This window comes from Odontesthes bonariensis, chromosome 18 (assembly GCF_027942865.1).
Source record: "Odontesthes bonariensis isolate fOdoBon6 chromosome 18, fOdoBon6.hap1, whole genome shotgun sequence".
Taxonomy (NCBI): domain Eukaryota; kingdom Metazoa; phylum Chordata; class Actinopteri; order Atheriniformes; family Atherinopsidae; genus Odontesthes; species Odontesthes bonariensis.
The window spans coordinates 4,537,475-4,558,687 of NC_134523.1; the positions used below are offsets into that span (position 1 = coordinate 4,537,475).

General features: G+C 44.2%; 1 protein-coding gene across 2 annotated transcripts; it reads left to right on the forward strand.

The window, feature by feature from the left end:
* Window positions 1-1,670: 1,670 nt before the first annotated feature.
* Window positions 1,671-17,587, forward strand: LOC142367918 (homeobox-containing protein 1). Of its 2 annotated transcripts, XM_075449942.1 has the most exons (11): window positions 1,671-1,898; window positions 2,708-2,811; window positions 3,979-4,405; window positions 5,299-5,384; window positions 8,053-8,163; window positions 9,397-9,621; window positions 10,855-11,011; window positions 13,511-13,593; window positions 13,896-13,991; window positions 14,075-14,193; window positions 15,706-17,587. In XM_075449942.1, the coding sequence occupies exons 2-11, from the start codon at window positions 2,730-2,732 to the stop codon at window positions 15,850-15,852; spliced, it is 1,533 nt and encodes a 510-aa protein (XP_075306057.1). In that variant the 5' UTR covers window positions 1,671-1,898; window positions 2,708-2,729; the 3' UTR covers window positions 15,853-17,587. The 2 variants fall into 2 exon arrangements, with proteins under 2 accessions (XP_075306057.1, XP_075306058.1); XM_075449943.1 differs by lacking the exon at window positions 9,397-9,621 and having other exon boundaries at window positions 1,672-1,898.
* The last annotated feature ends 3,626 nt before the right edge of the window (window positions 17,588-21,213 follow it).

The window sequence follows — 21,213 nt, forward strand, 5'->3', positions numbered from 1 at the left end:
TACTTCAACTTTTACCAGTGTTTTTAAACTGCAGTATCTATACTTCTACTTAAGTAGCAAATGTGTGTACTTTTGACACCACTGCAGCTGACCAACTTGGCGAGCTATAGCTAGCAAAGCCACACAAAGGCAGGAAGAAGGAGCTTTACTCATGCAGGTAGGCAGGCACTTGCCTTTGGAAAGAGCTTTTCATGCTCAGTGAGCTATCTGTCTCCTGCCTCTCAACTTATTAGCTTCATATGTAGCTTTCATGTCAAACAGGATGACACAATCAAAAATACCAGTCCACCTCCACTCCATGATTATGAGGACATATTTTGTTGTTATTGGGTTTCAGCTATTTAAGAAAAATGCTGCGATCGGAATACAGTTTCCAGATGGCATAAAGAGTTCAGTTTGTATTTTACGCCCTCTGAACAGTGGATCTCCTTGAAAGGTTCCAACTTAAAAGTGAGGCGGCCTGCTAATCGACCTGTCATTGGACAACATCTTGAGACAAAGTGAATAAAACTACATCAGCCAGTATCAGGTATTCCTTTGGGTTTAGATCACAGACTGTATAATGCGGTCTGACATAGTCTGAACTCATCTGTGTGAGGCTGGAAAATCTAATCTGTGCATATTAGATTACTCAGATGATATTGACTCTGATAGCACAGGGCTATAGAAAAAAAAAAGGGGAACAAAAAGGCAACAATGGATTAGGATAGGTACCGAGGCTTAAGGTAACTGAGCCTCAGGCTGAGTGCAGGCTGAATGAATAAAGAGGTGCTATGTTCAGCCCATTCTGGACTTACCAAGAAAAAAAAAAGAAAAAAATGTCAATTTCTTTGCTTTCCAGGCTGTTTCTTTTGGGGTTCTCACTGTGATATCATCCAGCTATTCTTATAGTTACTATTACATATCTCTTTGTCATTATTACTTAGTTATTTATTGTAAAGGAGCTGTGGCTGAAAAGAATAAAAAGAAGATTTTTTGGGGGGACCGGAGACTTATTTGGACAAAACTAAGTCTCTGGCTTGACTTGCAAGTTATTTTTAGCTCCTACAAATCTCTTTTTTTGTTTTTTTCTGTTTGCATGTCCAAACTGATGACCGCTCCTTCTTGACAGATTTATAATAAAATGTCATCATACTTCCTTTCATGCCCTCACATACACTTTTAGGTTAAAAGGGGAAAAAAAGTGTTTCTGGACAGGATTTATGGATTGAGGTCCTGTCCACCACTAACGCCAGAAAATTTGCAGAACAAACTCTCATCCACGTGCAAATGGAGATTTTAGCCAGAAAAACTTTTTTTAATTTCTTTTTTTATTCTGTCCTTAGTGTATCTTTGTGTAGGCTACTCGACAAAAACGGTTTCGGGCATCTCCAGCTACTTCATCAAAGCCCAGTTGATTTTTGTAGCTTGCACTTAAACTATAACGACAATCTTTTGCCTGTACATCTTTTTTCCCCCTGATATTTGAGTGTACAGTGTCAGATAGCTGAATCGAGACGAACTCCCTCCACGCATTGTCTGCGTGTTTTCATAATTACATTTCCACATATATTGTCTCAAATGTTTATTTAGCTTAATGCTAGCACATATTCAACAAGTTTTACATGAGTACAGTACAACCGGAAATCATAATTCCAGCTGCCTCCACAGTAGTGTCGGTTGAGGGGTCACAAACTGAGCCAGACTACACATATTTGCATACACTATTTCCCCACTGCATAGCTGAATGATAATATGACCCTGCATTGTTCGCCCCCTGCGCGGTAGTCAACCGTCAGCTTCGGACCGGGGAAATACTTTCTTCAGCAGGGTCGGGTGGACAGACACTTTCTGGACAGTTTTCACCATCTCCCCGGTCCGTTCAGTCAGCTGTAGCCGTCTCTCCACAGCAACGAGAGGTAAGAGAGGTGCTTCGCCGTGGGACAATCCGGTGCTAGCCACTGGCTAAGTTAGCTAGCTAGTGAGCTAAGTCGTTAGAAGCTGGCTGCGTCCCAGCTCCTCGACGTAACGCTACTATTTTTTTGTTTGCAGCCCAATACAAATGAAAAGATATACATTTGAAAACTTAGCAGTCCATTTAAAGTATGATGATTGTTACACTTAGATTCCAAAGTCTAAGTTTTAGGCAACTAGATAGCCGATTAAAGTAGGTGTCAAGTTGGCCTGATTTATTTAGTACTACTTCATATGTTCTTCAAAACAAAAGCACAGTACCATACTTTTCAATAACGGAATGCTTAATAGGTATAGCAGATGTAGCTTTCTGTGAACAAGTGCCAAATTAATTAGTTTGAATTACGGCTCCCTAAAAAATCCATTTTTACATATAGCTTTCTATCAACAAATTACATTTAAAAGTAATACATTTCAGCCGAGTCTGCCCAATAGATTATTAATATGTGTGTGTGTATTTTATTTATTTCTACGTAAACTTTACGTGGGGGTAAGATATATATACATATATATATATATTTATTTTGAAAGAGTATACACATTACTTCCGCTTTCTAGTCTTGAACTGGCTAACAAGACGGCAGGGCAACTATCGATGGGAGGCTTTTGCTCAAGGGAACCAACCAGAGTTGACGGCGCTAGCTTAGCTAACACAGCCTGCTAGCGAGTCATCCGCTTTTGAAGGTTTGCCAGTATGCTAATAGGGGGCAGTTTAACCGCAACACACTGCAGTAACTCTCCTGTCTGACTCCAGCCGAGCTGAACTCCGCGGAGCCATGCGACAGTGGTGTGTCCCCACTGCGACCCCACGCGCTGAACCCCTCCCGGGGCGCCTCTCCGTGTCACCCCCTCCATCAGGTAAGTCAAAGACGGGACAACGTTGTACTTTTTCAATCCAAAGTTGGCTCCACCGCTGGGTTCTGAACCTTACAGTCTTGCGGAGCAACATCCCAAAGTGTCAGTAAGGTGACTTAAGTGTCTGCAAACTGCCCCGTAAACATAATTTGGTGGAAAAATCAAGCAACTTTAACTTTGTTTTGGTGGTAAAGTACGTGTCTGACAGTGTCTGATTTGCAGTGTCTTTAAATGTTTGCATCTTTCGGGAAATTCGACATGGGTAAGATGGTATTACACCAGCTTTAAAAAAAAAAAAAAAGAGAGAGAAAGAGAGAAAGAAAAGCAATCAGCTCTCTGTTTATTGTGATTGAAAATGTGTACTTTGGTTACGATATCTGACAGTGAAAAATCGTATAATTCTAGTTATGCAAAACTGAAGACTGGAAACACATCGTTCAAGATAATTAGTAATGAAGTATTTAATATGATCTCAAATAGCTTGATAAATTGGTTTAATGTGATCCTCGTTGCAACTTTGCAGGACAGGCAGGTAGAATAATTAAAAAGAGAGATAGCCTGGTTTGAGGTGGGGAGGTGTTGATGATGTTAGGTTGAATGCTGGGGTGATCTTACTTTAATTCCACCCTGGACAAATAGACCAAGGTTAGCCCCATGTGTCTGTGCCAAGTGTTTGAAAGGTTGCCAGAACTTTGAATGACCCACAGGTTCTTCAGAGGAGAATGCAGCCGGTTCTTTCCTCCTCAGTGCAATTCTATGGATGAGTACTGTTTACTGAGAGATAGTTGTTGTTAACGCCAGAAAGTAATTTAGTCCGATTTGCATTTAAAGTATTGTGTTCCAGATAAGTGGCAATCTACAAAGAACTTTGTAGTGTTTGAATTCAGTTTGAGTGGGGCTTTTTTAGAATATATTTCATCTATTAATAATCCTTTTATCCTTTATCGGTTTGTCCTGAGAAAGCCTGCACAGTGCTCTCTAAATTTAATATTGAGTAGAGATAAATATAGCAGCGTACGTCTTGGTAATACTTTGTGAAGTCTTGTGGTGCTGATTATCTGGTGGGAAATCAACTCAGCCGTGCAGCTTTAGTATTTCATTTTAATTGCCGGCCTCGGATTCTCTTTGACAAACTCTGCCTGTACACCCCCCCACATGTTGTGTTTGCAGATCCAAGGATGGAGTGCTGCGAGGTGGAGCCACGTTACACCATCGAACAGATCGACCTCCTGCAGCGACTGCGTCTCTCTGGCATGTCCAAACCTCAGATCATCCACGCTTTGGAGTCCCTGGAGAGGCTCGACCCGGACCACCGCCCCACGCATTGTGACTCTCACCCCGCCCCGTCCAACAACACTCCCGCCACAGCCGCTCCGGCCCCGTCATCATCGTCTTCATCCTCCTCCTCGCTCTCCCTGGCCTCCGCTACCACGCAGACCTCCGGCCTGGACGGCGCTGCGCTGTCGCCCAGCAACAGCTACGAGGCCTCGCCTCCGCCCCTCTATCCTCCGAGTGTGGCAGTTCAGCGATCGTTCAGCTATGACATGATGGCGGAGGAGGACTGGGACCTGGAGGAAAAGGTGGAGGAGTACATGAGGTGAGGAAGTTGTGGTTGCATCATTATATATCTATGGAGGGTGAGCTACCTGCGCTACCAGAGCGGATTCCAGCGATTAAACTCAAGCTAACTTTATGGTAATGAGCTATGACGCGTTTCGGCGAAAACCAATGACAATCCACAGATTGTAGGGGTCCGACAATCCGCGGGGTTCCCGGAAACAGACGTGTAAACTTTAGTTCCTATCCAAACAATATTCGTTTAATCCTGAGACTGTTGCAATTGCCGTGTCGAGTGCTTCAATACAATAGTGTAGTAACCCCACGCATACCTTTCTCACTGCAATTAAGTTTTATTTCTGATTTATTTCGAATTTAGTTTATTTTCACAGCTGCCTCTGCTATTCCTGCTCTTCTCAGGTGTACCTAATGTAGTTTTACATCATTTGTAACGTGATGTATATCTTGTATAACAAATTGTGAATAACAACACGTTTATTCGTGTCCCTGCCCTCTCTTTCCTCGTGTTTTTTTTCGCGGGGGTGCTGCACAGCCGCGGGGCCTTTAAGAATTGAACATTCTAAATGTGACGCTACCAAAGCTATCAAAGCAAATTCTCAAGCGAAGCTTCTCCAGCTTGGTGTACACGCAGCATAAGCGTTATCACAGATGCCGGAGAGATGAACTAGCGCTGCATGAGGATGAGTTGGATGATGAAAGAGAGACTATTATAACATCAGATAATGACAGCTGCTGTCCCCAGAGGTGCAGGCTTATTCTCCAGAATTGTAGTCGAGTTAATTCAGGTCAGGTGTTTGGGGATGGCTGAAAAAAGAGAAGCATCAGTGAATAAGGTTAGTGGGAGCAAGGGCTGGTGTTTTAACCACCGCGCAATGGTTCTTATGCCATTATCAGCTTTTATGTCTTTTACAGGAGAGACAGCAACCTGGTGAAAGAAGAGATCAAAACTTTCCTCAACAACCGCAGGATCTCTCAGGCGATCGTAGGCCAAGTTACAGGTACTCCTCTTTCTCTTTGCCATTACACAGTGCTGGATGAAGAAGGGAGAATTCTTGCTATTAAGTTAAATTTAGATCTTTCGGCAGGATTCAGGCAGACGTGACTTGTTAACCCATTTTTTTTTAGTTTCTTCACCGTAATTAGCAGGGACCTCATTTACTGTTCTCTGTGACAGTGGAATTGAAGAAACCTCTGCCCGAAGGCACTCTGTTGTTCGATCCCTGTGTTACGTAGAGGCTGTGCAGCGTTGTCCATTCTGTTGATCACTTTGTGCAACTTTCTTTTTTGCACAGCCAGCTCCAGGGACCCCAGAGCAGTCCCCAATGCAGAGCCTGCCTTCTTTATCAGTTAGTCCAGTGTCTTTGTGCCACAGATTGATGGATTGCACAGCTTCATTTATTTTTGGAAATTATAAGACAATGACCGAGTGTCTGTGATGTTTTGTAGAAACAGAAGTTGGTCAACATGTCATGGTGTAAATGGGTAAAAACAGCCCCACAGGCAGTATAAAGTTCCCTCTGTGTTGCTTCATTTATACCAGGAAACCCTTCTCCACCAAACTCTTTTTCTTGTGAAATAAACGGGGCTGCAGGCAGAGCTCTGGCAGAGTAAGGCCGAAGGTGAATAACTGCCAGAATTAGTTGGATATCTTTCTTTATAGCCTCTGTTAGTGCTTTGGTTATTATGTACTCTGATTGTAAGAATGTAAGAAGAAAATCCTGTCACTCATAACTAATTTAGAAATCTTGGATTTGAATAAAAAGTTGCTCCCCTGATATGTTCAGACGGAAGGTCCTGCTCGCCAAATATTCCAACTAATTTCAAGGGAAAATTAGCTGCTTTGTCTCCGCTCTCTGGCAGATACAATCACCACTCTTTAACACGGGTAAAAATAACACTTCAATTTTATGTCAGTAATGGTGATATGCAGTGACAAGACTACGTCCTCTCTCACAAGACATACAATTGAACTGTCCTTTCTGGTGCTATTATATCCAAACGATAGCTACTATTTGCTAGAGGTGTTTACACTGTACCTAGGTATGTTTTTTTTTTTTAAATGCAGTTTTAGCCTTTTTAATCTTAAAACTGAACTAAAGCTTGGAGATAAAAGGCTACGGAAATATTCCGATTGACTCTTGATTTTAACACCGACAGTCTACCACATTATAAAACATCAGTCATTTGAAAAAGGAAGAACAAGCCCCATATCTGGAAATATTTTTTTTTAAAAAAGGGTCTTAAGAGCAGATAAATGCTGAACAAAACATGACATTATATCATGTCATCATGGAGTTTTGTCATTTGCTGGTCTGCAGCATTCAGGTGTGTGTTAACACAATGCCAAGGAGGAAAGACATCAGCAATGATCTTAAAGAAGCAATTGTTGCTGCCCATCAAGCTGGGAAGGGTTATAAGGCCATCATTCCTCAGAGAGAAAGATTATTCACAAGTGGAAAACATTGAAGACGGCTGTCAATCTTCCCAGGAGTGGACGTCCCAGCAAGTTCACCCCAAGGTCAAAAACCCAAGAGCTACATCTCAGACTCTACAGGCCTCAGTTATTATGTTAGATGTTAAAGTTCATGACAGCACAATTAGAAAAATACTGAACAAGTACGGCTTGTTTGGAGGGGTTGAAGGATAAAGCCTCTTCTCTCTAAAAAGAACACAGCAGCACAGCTTCGGTTTGTAAAGTCACACCTGAACAAACCACAAGACTTCTGGAACAATGTCCTTTGGACAGATGAGACCAAAGTACAGATGTTTGGTTATAATGCACAGCAGCATGTTTGGAGAAAACCAAACACAGCATATCAGCACAAACACCTCACACCAGCTGTCAAGCACGGTGGTGGAGGGCTGATGATGTGGGCTTGTTCTGCAGCCACAGGACCTGGACACCTCGCAGTCGTTGAGTCCACCATGAACTCCTCTGTATGCCAAAGTATTCTAGAGTCAAATGTGAGGCCATCTGTCTGACAGCTAAAGCTCGGCTGAAACTGGGTCATCAACAGGACAATGATCCCAAACACAGCAGCAGATCTACAGCAGAATGTCTGAAAAAGGGAAGAATCAAGGTGCTGCAATGGTGCAGTCAAAGTCCAGACCTCAGTCAGATAGAAATGCTGTGGTGGGACTGCATGAGAGCTGTAAGTGATAATGTTATCACTTCAAAGATTGATTTGATGATAAGAAATCTGTAACTTCTAATTACTGCTGTTAAAGATTGTTCTCAAAGCTACAGATTATTTCTATTCCATTAGGTCCTCATATATGAAACCTCAGAAATAAAAGCAGGCGTATTTCCTTTTTTCCAGTGGAATGGAAACCACCAACCCTTTCAGAGACCAGATGAAAGAACCTATTAATGGATTTAGAATGTGCCTGACATTTCTGTATGTAATATGTATGATTGTGTTGGTAATGCATTAAAAGAGAAGAGCATGCGCTTCACAAGTTTAGCAAATTTATGTCAATAATTTATTTCTTTTTTCCTCCCTCTGCCTTGATAATGTCCTGCACTAGATACTTCATTAGCTTAACAGGGGTGTTCCAGAGCTGGAACACAAGTCGCTCTCAACAGCCCAGGTTCTGCTAGTGCGCCGTGATATAAGTCGGCGCCTTCGCCACGTTAAAATGACATTTCTGGCCTCCTGTGCGCAGGCATCAGCCAGAGCTACATCTCGCAGTGGTTGCTGCAGCAAGGCCTGGAGATGAGCGACTCCAAACGCAGAGCTTTCTACCGCTGGTACCTGCTGGAGAGGAATAATCCAGGTGAGACACGGGGCAGGACCAGGGCTGTCGCCGTTAACGCGACACGTTTTGTAAAATTAGACTTCTACGGAGCGGAGCAGAGGCACACAGATTCCCGCAGGGATAGTAGATCCTAGATAGGGGAAGAATAATTATGACAGTGCAGATCAAAGCCCCAAGGTTGAATGTCAGGTTAATGATGATAGATTACAGATTAGATAATGGAAGGCTTATTAACAGGGGTAATATGTGTTGTGTTTCCTGAATGTGAACCACTGCTTGCTCACACTTCCCCATCCATCTGTCATCCTCTCCCCCCCCCATCCTCCTGCATGGTAAACCCACACACCTCTTATTCCTCACGCTAACTCCCAAGCTGGTCCTCAAGGGCTGCGAGGTCAAGGAGGGACACGAGACAAATCTATTATTACAGAAGGAAGACTAATGATAAAGGTAGCCCCGTCACAGGAGATTCTAATCGATGAGACTTCTGGTTAGGAAGTGAAATAGTAGTGGGGGAATGCGGTTTGCCTGTGCGGGCTAAAGTAACAGCTTGGGTCAGTTCTGACCTCTTCATGTCCTGCGACACAGCTGCTCAAATCTGCATTCAGATAAACGGCTCTACAGCAGCAGCAGCAGCAGCAGATGCTCACAGCTTTCCTTGCATTGTGTCAAACAGCATGCGATCGCAATAAATGATACCAGAAAGTCCCTTTATTAGTTTATAGAGCAAACGGATCCTGTAAACAAGCATCTGCCGTCTCCCTTCATCTTATTCCTCTTTTAATTTATTTATTTTGACCCACATAAGCTTTGCTTAAGCTCCTCCGTAGTTCTTAACTCTGATGCTGGAGGTACTCTGGTGCTGGTTTTCATCCCCACACGGCTAACAGGCTCTTAACAGTAATACTAACAAGAATGACTTTTTCCTGCAATGTTCCCAACCCAAAGCGGCCGCAGTGCTTTGCCTCTTGCGCAGGCTCCTATTGACCTGTCTCATGAATCCTGACATCAGCAGAGATGTCCGTCAGATTGACTTTTAATTTGGAAATGTACTATAACTCATTACAAAGCAGGCAATTGTTTATTAATAGATAACTCTTAAAAATTGTAAAGGCAGGTCTACAGGAGTGTGTCGGTTAACTCGGAGACACGGGTGTCAATGTAAACTATCAAGCTCCAATTCTTAGACACAACTGGTGTCTTTGACGTCATCCGTGGCCTGCCTGACTATTGGTTTTGTCCCGACTGAAGGGCTAAGGTGGAGTGAAAGCCAGCACAACGTGAGTCCCACGGCCAGGGCCAGGGGAGGGGACAGAGACGGGACGGTATCAGGGGCAAGTGGCAGCCTCGCCAACATCTTCCCCAACCCAAACACCAACCTGAACCCCAACCCGTCGTGGAGCAGGCAGAGAGAGCTGCTGATGCACTTGCTGCCATGGTACACTGCTGCCACCGCAGCTGCCCAGGCCCAGCCAGGTAACCGCGAACTCCCCGCTCCGGCCTCAGCAGCATGCCACAGAGGACGCCTGCATATTGTGTTCACTCTGTCGCTTGGGGTGCATTTCAACAGTTTCAAATGGCAGCTGTAAGCTAGAGGATTCTACCGCTCATGCTAACAGGACGCAGCCTCGTTGTATTCATATTCAGTAGACTGCAGCTGCACATCAGTTCAAACATAGCTATGTTCAAACCTAATAAGATATATTTGTATGAATTGAGGATATGATTGTTTCAATCGGCACCACCAGGCTTGGAGTGTACAAGAAGCTCTTGAGTTGAAGTGGATCATTGTTGATTTTTAGCTGCTGACTCTGAACAGGATAAAGATGATGTTGAAATGGATGCAAGCCAAGAAATAATAAATCATTTTGTACCTCTTCTACTCTATATTGTCACCAGTGGTTGGTTTTACATTATGCTGTCACCTGAAGTGACTGGGTTGTACATTTTTAGTGAATGCTCGTAAACCAATAGACTTCCAGTTCTCCAAGAAGCCAACAACACGTGAGATTGAGAGATGATGCTAGACGTCATGATGCGGTACTGATGAGTTGAAAGGTAGCTTCAACCGGCTGGAGCCGGAAGGGGCTGACAACAACTGATTTTAGTAACATTAGAGGACAAAGCACCAACAGCCTTAAGAAGCAAAGGTTGAAAAGCACAAACAACAGCCACACTGAACGATCTTTACTAGCTTAACACTGAGTTTCATTCCATCTGAAAGCAGATCGTTTGTCTGTTCCTCAGTGGAGCAAAGCTAAAGGACCAACAGCAGCACCAAGAACAGCTCAGAGCTCAGATTGTTCCACTTGTTTATGAGACTGCAAGACACGATAACCTGTAGATTAACATGTGTATTTGTTAGGAAACAATTGGAGGATGTACAGAGAACCAAGTTCAGTCCATTAGTTACATACAATTGGTAAACCAACTAGTTACAACTTCTCCCTGAGGGTTTACCTGGGCTCTATCCCACTGCCTTTCCGTGGCCCCATTTCTCTGTTTGTCTTTCTTACAGGTAGGGTACAGGTGGTCATATAACCATCCAAATGGCCACTGATGCCCAACAGAAAAGGGGCACCTTCTGCAAAGTGGAATGGTAGAGCCATGGGTGGAGCCGGGATTAGTCTGAGCTTTTATGACCACCAACTGTTCTCTGTTTGCATGAATTCTCGACATCTAAATCGTGTCATATTACGTCTTCTTCAGGTGCCACCTTATCAATGCGTTCCTTGGTGAAGGAGGAACCTGACTGGAGGACGGGGATCATGGCTGCCGACAGAGTGGGGATCGTGGGCGGCCCTCTGAGGCTGCGTAGAGGAAGCAGGTTCACTTGGAGGAAGGAGTGCCAATCAATCATGGAGAGGTGAGTGAGTTCTGACGCTACATTAGACTTAAGTGCTGCATTCATTTGGTGCTGGATTATAAAGTCGACCCTCTGAGGCGCACTGAAAGTATCCGAGGGTACCTGATGCACATCATTCGGGAGGTTATCCGTAAACAACATTTGGATAAGGACAGGAACCTCCATTAAAAGACACTGAACAGGTGATTGGGTGTAGAATCGATCAGTGTCACTAAAGATTTTCAACCAAGCAAAACTATATCAACAGTTGATCCGAACTTTTCCGTATTGGCCACAAAGGGATAGAGCCTGGAAAGTTGGATTCTCTCATGATATGATAAACTCCACCAAAGGCCTCAGTATGCTTCTCCGTCAGCTCTCCGTCAGCTCTCCGTCCTTTCGAAGTTCTCCGTCGGGATGTCGGATACGCAAGGCAGTTCACCTCCCGATCAGTAGGCGTCACTACGTTAAACGACCCAATCTCGCGACGTCTATCGTGAGAGTCGTTGATTGATTGTTTACGTTCTGGCTCCGTTCCACTCCTCACAGTGAACGATGCGACCGAGAGAGAGAGACTGTTGTTGGAGTTGGAGCTTATTGATTTTGAAATGCAAATAATTTTGTTGACCGGCACACAGTAAACTATCATTTTAGTGTTGTTGTTCTGAGAGGAAGGCGCTAAACCGGAAAGTGATTCGGGAAACTATGTTGTTAGCCGACCAATCACAACCCTTGCGCTCTCCGTTGCCTCGATGGGAATGTTGGCCGACGCACGCAAGCGACGGAGAGCGTCTCCGGGAGGGTCTCCGTCGATGGAGAGGGCTCTCCGTAGGCGACCATAAATCAGCCTTAAGAGTCAGAGGTCGATCACTCTGTCCCTGGCTCATGGGTTGCATGTCCTCAGCTGGTAGACGCTCACCGCGGTTGGAAGCATACTAGAAGCCTTTTCATCTTAGACCCTTCCAGCATATTTACCGGCCCATCATTCTTTTGTTTTATCTTTTTCAAACAGCCCACCATCTGTCTGCATAACGAACATCTCTCTCAGGAATGCTGCGGCTCGCCTGCTGTCTGGAACATATCGTGGCGCAGTACTACCGACTTTTACTTCCTTTGTTGATTCGCCAGTAAAGAGACCGAGAGGTCCGTAAATCTGGCAAAGTCGCTTGCTGAGGTGAACCCAAGGGTTAGGTTCGCTGCTCAACTGAGACCGTGCATATTCATCCTGACATGATTAAAGTAACGTTTATTCATTCCATCAATGAAATACTCAAACGTGATTTTAGTGGAACTGTCCAGGGTGTACCATGAAGCGGGTATAGAAGCTGGATGGATGGGTTTTAGTGTGAACAACCAACAGGAACAGCAAATAAGATCGATCCTCGGGAAGTTTCCTCTGTTTTCCAATCCTTTTGAATTGACTGTTTCTGTATATAAGAGTCTCAAAATAGAAAATTGCATTTTTTTTCCCCCACCGTTTCCTGGTGACCAACAAAAAAGCTACTCGGGTAACAATCGCAGATGATTAAATAGTAAACTGACGCACTCTATGTGGATTTGCTACTCTAAGTTTGACAGTTCTGCCTGAAAAAGACCGAATCGACCCACGCTTGCCATCGGCTCACAAATGATGTCGGCTCTAAAGTTTCCAGGTTTAACTGTGGCGAGGCGTTTTAGCATCTGGCTACCGTAGCGGGTTCGGTCCGGTCTCTTTTAGATGCTGTTGTCATTTTGCGCGGAACTATTAAAAAGCTCATCAGAGCAGCCCGAGTGCTGCGGGCAACTTTTCTGTGCCTGATCTTTCTTCCATTCTTCCCCCACATCATTAAACATTTTGTTACCCTGCTTCCCTGTGGCATATTTGTCCCAGACAGTCTTCTCAGTAACCCAGAGGGATGCTGAGAAAGAGTAGCAGTGTACCCACCGTGGGGAATTGATTTCTCTATTACATGCTTGCTGTAAGTATAGTGCAGTCTGGGCACTCTGAGTAATAAGACCACACAGACAACACTCACCAGCAGGGCCTGCAGATTACGCAATTCTACTGCAGTGCTGGTCCTTATGAGCTAGTTTAGACCCAAGGACGATACAGTAGAGGTGAAGATGATGTGTGTGTGTGAGGCAGGATAGGGCAGCTCAGAGGGTGAGAGCATAAAAAGGCTGGGAGGAATTGATCCCTGTGTGTTTTGTAATGTGAGTTAATGATTCCGCTGTGCAGGGATGGAAAAGTAAGACGTTAGTAGGACACATTTTTGAGAGGAAAAAAGAAGGAAAATGGTTCCTTTGAATTGCGTGCAAAGCCTGAATCGCTTAAATCTTTCCAGTGACGACCCCTCCTGATGCTCTCTAACTGAATAAATGTTGTTTTAACTCTTCTGTGGTTTGATAAAACGACTAAAAGTTGATGGGGCGGAATGTTTGTGCAGAAGCAGCTCTGCTCAGACCGGCTTCATTCCCCCCACCCCCCCGATGCCGGCTGATTAAACGGTTATCAATACCTCGAGTGTTCTTCTCTTCCAGTTTCTTCATGGAGAATCAGTACCCAGATGAGGCAAAGCGGGAGGAGATTGCAAACGCCTGTAACTCCGTCATCCAGAAGCCAGGTTGGAAGCAGTGTTTTTTCTTTTTCTCTTTCATTACAAAAGTATCGGGCAGACGGGTATTCATTCACGTCTCATTTCATTAGATTTGTTTATTTGCTTCATGTTGTACACCTGGGATAAACTCACTAATTACTCATAAAATGGGATCTGCTGTTGGAAGAAAGTGAGTGAACCTTCGGTTTTGGCAAAAAAAAACAACTTAAAACTCATAAATTGAAACACACAGAAAGCAGCAGCACACCAAATTCATGACTCAGTTCAGGGAGATCACTGCTGTCCGGTGTGTTTGTTTCCTCCTCCAGGCTCTAAGCTGTCCGAGTTTGAGCGCGTGACAGCGCTGAAGGTGTACAACTGGTTCGCTAACCGTCGGAAGGAGATGAAGAGGAGAGCGAACATAGGTAAGAGAGGAAGAGAGCAGCCAACAGTTTACGTGAGGGTCGGCATTTCTCTTAACCTCTGCTGTCCTGTTTGAAACGACCAGAAGCCGCCATTTTGGAAAGCCACGGAATCGAGGTGCAGAGTCCGAGCTGCCACTCCAACGGTGAGGAGGGAGAGATGCAGGAGTTTGCAGATCAGGTGAATCATCGCTTCTCAGAGCAGGTGAGTGAACGCGGAGCCGACTAACGGACAGCTTGTGGTCAGATCTGTGGCCCGAATGAATAGATCCTGATTGTTCACAATGAAGCTTTTCTGCCAAACCGGCCTAAATGTCATGGTTGGAAAGAGTGGAGACGACAGAGCCTTGAGCAAAGTAGTGACCAAAATAAATTCTTTATACATCTTAGTTGGGCCATTTTTTAGCAATTAAGTGTTTCATTTTAAACCTGAACACATGGGTGCAGAGTTGTCATTATATTATATATATATATATATGTTAGGGCTGGGCGAGTTAACTCCCTATTATTGCGTTAACTCGTTAATTATTTAACGCCGATAAATATTTTATCGCGCATTGACGCAGGTTTATTTATTTATTTTATTAATGTAAAAGTCTGTTGCTGTCTGCTGCGGAACCGGAAAAGAAAGTAATCGGCGGATCCACCAAACATGGAGAAGGGTACGGAACTTTTACTCGGCCATTTTCATGTTAAAGTTCTTCCAGACGGCGGAGTCGACAGAACCAAAGTCATCTGTAAACACTGCCAAGTTGAATTGTCTTCTCAGCGTAGTAGTTCCAGTCTAAAATATCACTTAAAGGCAAAACACACAACTGATAGCAGCAAGTCATTCAAGGAAACAGACAGTGGAGCGAGGCTTCTACATAAAAACATTTAAAATAAAAGTAAATGCTAAAAGCTAGACACTAGCCTACTTTTGAATTCATCTTTGGATTTTGCGTACAAATGCGATTAATCGTGATTAATCAGGGAAATCATGTGATTAATTAGATAAAAAATTTTAATTATTGCCCAGCCCTAAAATATATATATATGACACAGAACATTTCTTTTATTATAGATCCGAACAGTGCAAACAGTGACGGCTTGTTTCAGTAACATAAATCTTCTGTATAAAATGATGATGTTGCAGATCTTGGTATCAGTACTGCTTCAAGGAAGTATGAAATGCAGCACTGGTTACAAAAACAGCAACCCAAATATGTCTTCGGTCTTATTCCAACCATACCGATAAAGATTGAAATGTGTGTACATGGACACTAAAAGAGAGGAGTCTGTGAACGAGCAGAGGGGGAAACTCTGGACTCCATCCGGGAGCAGACCGGGATCCTGTGGATGACACTGACGGGTGGGAGAAAATTCAGTTTTCAGAGACGTGTTTGTCCTCGCCGAATTTTCCAACTGGAAATGGAGCGCTGTCCAAAAAATGTAACCAAAAGTGCTGGTTTCTGGCCCCCCCCCCCCACAAATCCATCCTGTCACATTATGTGATTATCATGTTTATTGCAGTCCCAGAGAAAAGCATTTTCCTGCTGATCAGGTTAGGAAGAAAAGCTTTACACGGCCGCTTTGTTGTGCGCCACAGATGTGGACGCGGTGCGTCAGCCAGACCCAAAACTGCCCGTGGGCAGCCTATGACTCACAAGCTGCTACACAGACATTAATCCTAAAATCCAAATATTTTCTTCATCCATCTAATGTACGCTTTGCACAGGAGGACGCTTCTTCCCAGAGGGTCGTGGACCACCAGGACTCCTCCTCGCTGGCTCCTGCAGAGGTGGCAGCCCTGCCGAGCCCCAGCCCTCAGGCCGCGGAACAAAAGGAGGAGGATTCAAAAAGGGAGCCGGTGGATGAAGAGTGACTAATGCCAGGAACTTTTTGAATCCGCATATATGAATTTTAATCCAGTGAAATAGGAAAAGAATAAATGCCTCCTGCTCCACCCGCGTAGGACCTTACGGGCCTGCGACACCCAAATATCAAAGGGAGGAGGGTGCTGAAGCTCGCTGAGGCGCCTCAGATGGTAAGGAGGGCGCTGTATTTATCAACAGTAATCCTGCTTCTATTAACAGCAATATACAGTTTATGTATAGATCTATATAACAATATAAATAGTGCATTCCAAGATGGTATTAAAAGGCCTATATTTCTTAGAGGGAGACTTATGTAAAAGATACCTCGTCCATTTTAAGCTGAGCTCCTCCTGCTTTCTTTGCTACATGCCTTCATTTAGCTTTTTCAAACGTCTACGGACTGTGGCGACACGAATGTGCTGAGCCTGCAGGTCAGGTGTGATTGGGTAAAGTGTGGCGGCGGCGGCGATCTCATTTGTGGTGAAACTAAGGCCCTCCGCTCGCTCCTTTGTCTTTGACCCCACCTGGATGGTAAGACTCTAACCTCGATTATTTCGATTGATTTAAATGCGCCGATCGATCAACGCGTGCTCTCATCGTCAAGCCCACAAAGCCCTGAGGGACAACTGGAATCTCAGGTAATCCCAGGAAGAAGAAACGAAAAGAAAAGATGGATAAGGACAGCGATGAGTTGCACCAAGTTTCCTTTGTGTCTTAACATGTGCTTCATGTTCCTCGTTTATACTTGATTATCCAAAACAGGAAGTGTTATTTATACTTTTTTTTTTTTTTTTTTATATGAGCAAAACATGCTAAGGAAAAAAAAGATATCATTGTGTTCCTTTGTTATACAGAACGCTGCTTTTTGGTCATTTTTGTAGTGTCATGTCAAAGTGTGCCCCAACTTCAGCCTTTTTTTTTTTTTTTTTTTTTTATCGTTTGGGAAAAAACGCTAAAACAACCACCGTGTCGCCAGAAATCCTACAAGCACCTTCTCTCTTACTGGGATAAGCTAAAGCTTAAGCTCATGTAAGTTAGTGTGACTGCAAAGCTGCACGCCACAGCCAGTCTGCGACTGTAAGAGGGGAGCTCTCCTGTATATAAGCTAGAAAATATACACACCTATGGGTGCTTTCACTCAAACTATATTAGCAGTATATAGGCACTCTGAAATAGCTGACTTAAACTTTGCATTACGTAGACCCTCATTCACTGGCCCACGGCCTCAGGAGTCACCCCCCCCTGTGTGTTCATGTAATGGACAAAAGTTGCTTTTTCTCTAATGGCCCCCAACAGGGTGCCACCACGTTGCCTCCAAATGCCAAAGCTATGCCAAGAAGAAGAAGAAGAAGAAGCAGAGCAAACTGCTTACAGGAACGGGATGTGACCGTGTCAACACTATAGCTATACAGTGCAGAATACATGTTTATTTGCTCAGTACAACACTAGCCACCTCTAGCTTACCTCAGAATAACTGTGTGTCATGAATGATTTACAGACCAGCTGTCAGAAAATATTGGCAGCAGCTGTTTTTTTGGGACTGTTTATGATCCGGACAGTGTTATGTAGCAGTCACAGCAGCGGGCTTTGCCCTGTGTTCTCAGTGTAAACTCAACCTCAGACAGTTCTCTGGTCCGCCTTTGGACAGGATTTCCCAAAGCTGCTGCAGTTTCTGATTATTACGCTCCTCTATCTGCTTTTACCTGACAAGGGAAAACGATAATAATAAAAGTGTACACAATCCGTGGAATGTGTCTCCATTCCTTTTGAGATATAAATATATTTTTAGCTTTGTTTTTCAGGACCGTAACAAGATGGTGAAACTCTGCTCAGACTGAAGTAATGAATTAGTGTTAATGGTAATCCTTAATTGAGCTGAATGCCAGACTGCTTGTGTTAATAGCCAACTTTTAGAGCCTTAACATAAAAGGGATACTGACAAGAGTTTAGTTCAATGAGAGTTTAGTTGTAACAACGATAAACGCAGTTTAAATCTTTAGGAAATGATACAAAAGAAGCATGATGGGATGCAGCTAAAGTGGTGAATGCCCTCCAAGCCTCGTAGCTCCACACTGAGGGTGGCATATGGTACCAGTGTTGATGAAGGAGCGCTGTGTGATAATCTGCTCGAGTAGAAGCTCGGGGTCACTGAACGGTGGCTGATGAAACGCACTGAAGAGTTCTGGAACCTGCCAGGCGAAGTGTGTTTAATACACTGCCGAGCCAAAGCACAGAATGTTTCAGCTGGTAACAAGTGATTTAAGCCTAACTGATGCAGCGAGTTGTTTCTCATTCCTTAAACGACCATATCAGAAGGTGCACGCCACAGGTGTCCCCCTGTTTCAGAGCGGTCCAACTCTTGGTCTGCATCAAGTGAACAAAACGGCCAAAGAGACGGCTGAAACTGCTAGATCTGGGTTAGAAACTGTCCAACACCTTCATTAAAACCTGGAAATGGAACAGTGAGCCGCTGCCTTCAAGGAAGAAAGGTGGTCCGAAGAAAGCCTCGTCATCAGAGTTCACTAAACGTTTGGTGAAATCTAATCAACAGCAGAACTCACATTTCCACATTCTCAAAGTGAAGAGAACTCACGGTATGACAAAGCCACCCATTGGTGAGGCTGATTTAAAAAAAAAAAAGCTTAATTTTATCAGGGAACGTTGAAAGCGGACTGATTGATGCACTGGAAAAGGTCATGTGGACTGAGTCCACACTGAGCGTGTTCTGGTGGATGAAGTGCTGCAGCCATCACGCTCCGAGCCTGCCATGCAAACATCACTATTTGGGACTGCTTCAGGCCTGGGTTCAGCTGCACTACGTTCCCAAAGAGATCTGCCCCCTGACAGCCAGAATATAACTCCCAGGTTTTTCCACCAATAGATTTATTTCTTCTTCTATGTCAATGATCTTGGACTCAAATAATGAAAGAGTTGGTTTGTGGAGCATGAGACATTTTCACAGTCTCGGTATTGAGGCTGAAGGCTGAAGCTACTTCCCTACTTTTAGTACTTTGCATCATTTTGTCCATACACTGATGGAAGACATAAGCGCATGCTTGCATGTGTTTGCTGAGCGGGGTGCGTGTTCATGTGCGTGCATACTTTCATACTTTCAGGGTTAAACACTTGCTTAACAGTCCGTATCCTCATGGAATCCAGTGTTGGTAAATGAGAGGTGCCTTTTCGTGTCATTCCCCCTATGAGCCACACGAGGGAGACACAGTCTGCTGTTAATTGTTGAGCTCTGGAATTAGGTCTAAGTATTGTGTCATGCCATTAGAACTCCTACCGTGTCTACTTGCAGATAAACAAATGATTAATTGGCTCACCAAATAAAAAGTAATGATGATGATCATAACCTACACGAGGATTTGACAAGCAGAGTGAAACCAGGTTAGCAGGAATTTGTCTACCAATTCGAACATATTTGCCAGATCAAACAATATGATGCGCGTCAGAAATCCCGCTGGTGTATCTGCAAGTCAAATTAGCCCAGCTCCCTTCCATTTCTGGCGTTTCCTGAATAATCTGTTGCAGTAAAGCATGAGCCATCTGGTACATTTAAAAGCCTGAAGACCCACCGCATCGGAATGTGCAGAGGCTTCATGTGGAGAGAAATGTATTTTTCTGAAACAGCTTACTTTATTCCAGCTTCGGGATCTCCTTTGTGTGATCAAAACGGAAAACAAAACTGCTACCCTGCTCCAAATGGACCTTCGTATGCTGCGGGACCGTAATGACCTACAATTGGCACTAAAATATCTGAAAATATATTATAAGTTGTTTGTTCGGAGCAGAAATCACCTGTGCTGAACTTAAACGATATATTTTATAATAAATATGTGTATATTATGAATATATACACTGAAGGACTTTCCACATCAAGTTAAACAAGATTGTCCCATCTCGGCTAATGTGTTTTATTCATTTTTCTATTGTGCATAAGTCATCGGGCTCTGCTGTTATGATGCGTTTATGTTGAATCCAGCCACTAAGCAGTTTGATTTGACCACATATGAAACTTTTTTAAGGATTGTTTATTTGGTTTATACAATTATTTATAAAACTGAATATGTGTACATCCTTAGCTTCTTCATTATTTATACACTAGAATGTCAAAAAAAGTTTTCCCCATTTAATTTGTACGTTAAATGTACCATTTACCTGAGGTGTTCCCAGATGGGATGTTTAATCCCTCCAACGAGTTCAGGGTCAGTTCTGAGTTCCGAGGCATCTTAATCAGATGTACGAACCACCTCAGCTGACCTCTTCTGATGCAGAGGAGCAGTGGCTCTGTTCCGAGCCCCCCCCCCCAGATGTAAGAGCTGCTGACTCAATCTCTAATGGCGTGTTTCCATTATGCAGTCCGGTACAGGTCGGGTCAGAACGGTTCGCTTTCAGTGTTTCCATTACCATGAAAGCGTACCGTTACCATGTCTGTAACCCTTCTGCTTGGGGTACCGAGCACACAGGACCGGTTCCAGGCTCTGCTCTCCGTTGTTGGTGAGGAGGCTGTGCAGCGGGAGCTCGATGGCGCTGTGCGAAACGAAAAAGTTTTCCAGCTGATTGCCGCAAAAATGGCAGAGAGTGGTTTCAATCGGACCGCGAGCCGGTGTCGCATTAAGCTGAAGAAGCTTGGAGGTGGTTCGAAATTATGGATGTTATTTGTTATTTGCTGTTATTTGCTATTTACGCTTCGGCACGCACTCCGCCCACCCCTGAGGGTCCCCTTTGTACAGTGGGAACGCAAGCTGACCCCAAAGCGACCCGACCCATACCATACCGTTCCTGAACCGACCTAGCCTGGCTGACGCGTCCACGTCTCGATGAGATGGTGGTCTGGGAACTAGGTGTGCATTTTCTCGTATTTGAGGCGTGGTTTACGAATGCCTAGAGCCGTTTATTGGGCGCTACGAATGTCTATCAAATGGCGTCTGGTTCTTCCCATGCTGCTTTGCGCGCGATTCATAGCCAATTGTATCACTTATACCAGATGACGTATGTAGAGCGACAGAAATTCGATGAGGAAGAAGAAGAAAAAAAAGTAAAATAAAAGTAAACTTGCGTTCTAAGCTACTTAAAACACTTTCTAAGGCTGCATCGAACGGTAACGTTGTGTCCGCTGCCATGTTGGATTAACACTCTACAAGCTTCGGTGTAGCGCATAGAAGTCGTCATCGTCTTGCTGCCCCCCCGTTCTGTGATTGGTTCCCAAACTCTGGCAAAAATAAGGGCGGTGGTTTCCAGGCTGACTTTGCAGTGTGAATGAAATCGCGCGCAAAGCAGCATGGGAATTCCCAGGCTAGAACCGACCCGTACCGGACTGCATAGTGGGAATGAGGCTTAAGGCTGAGCCCAGCCACGTTCCA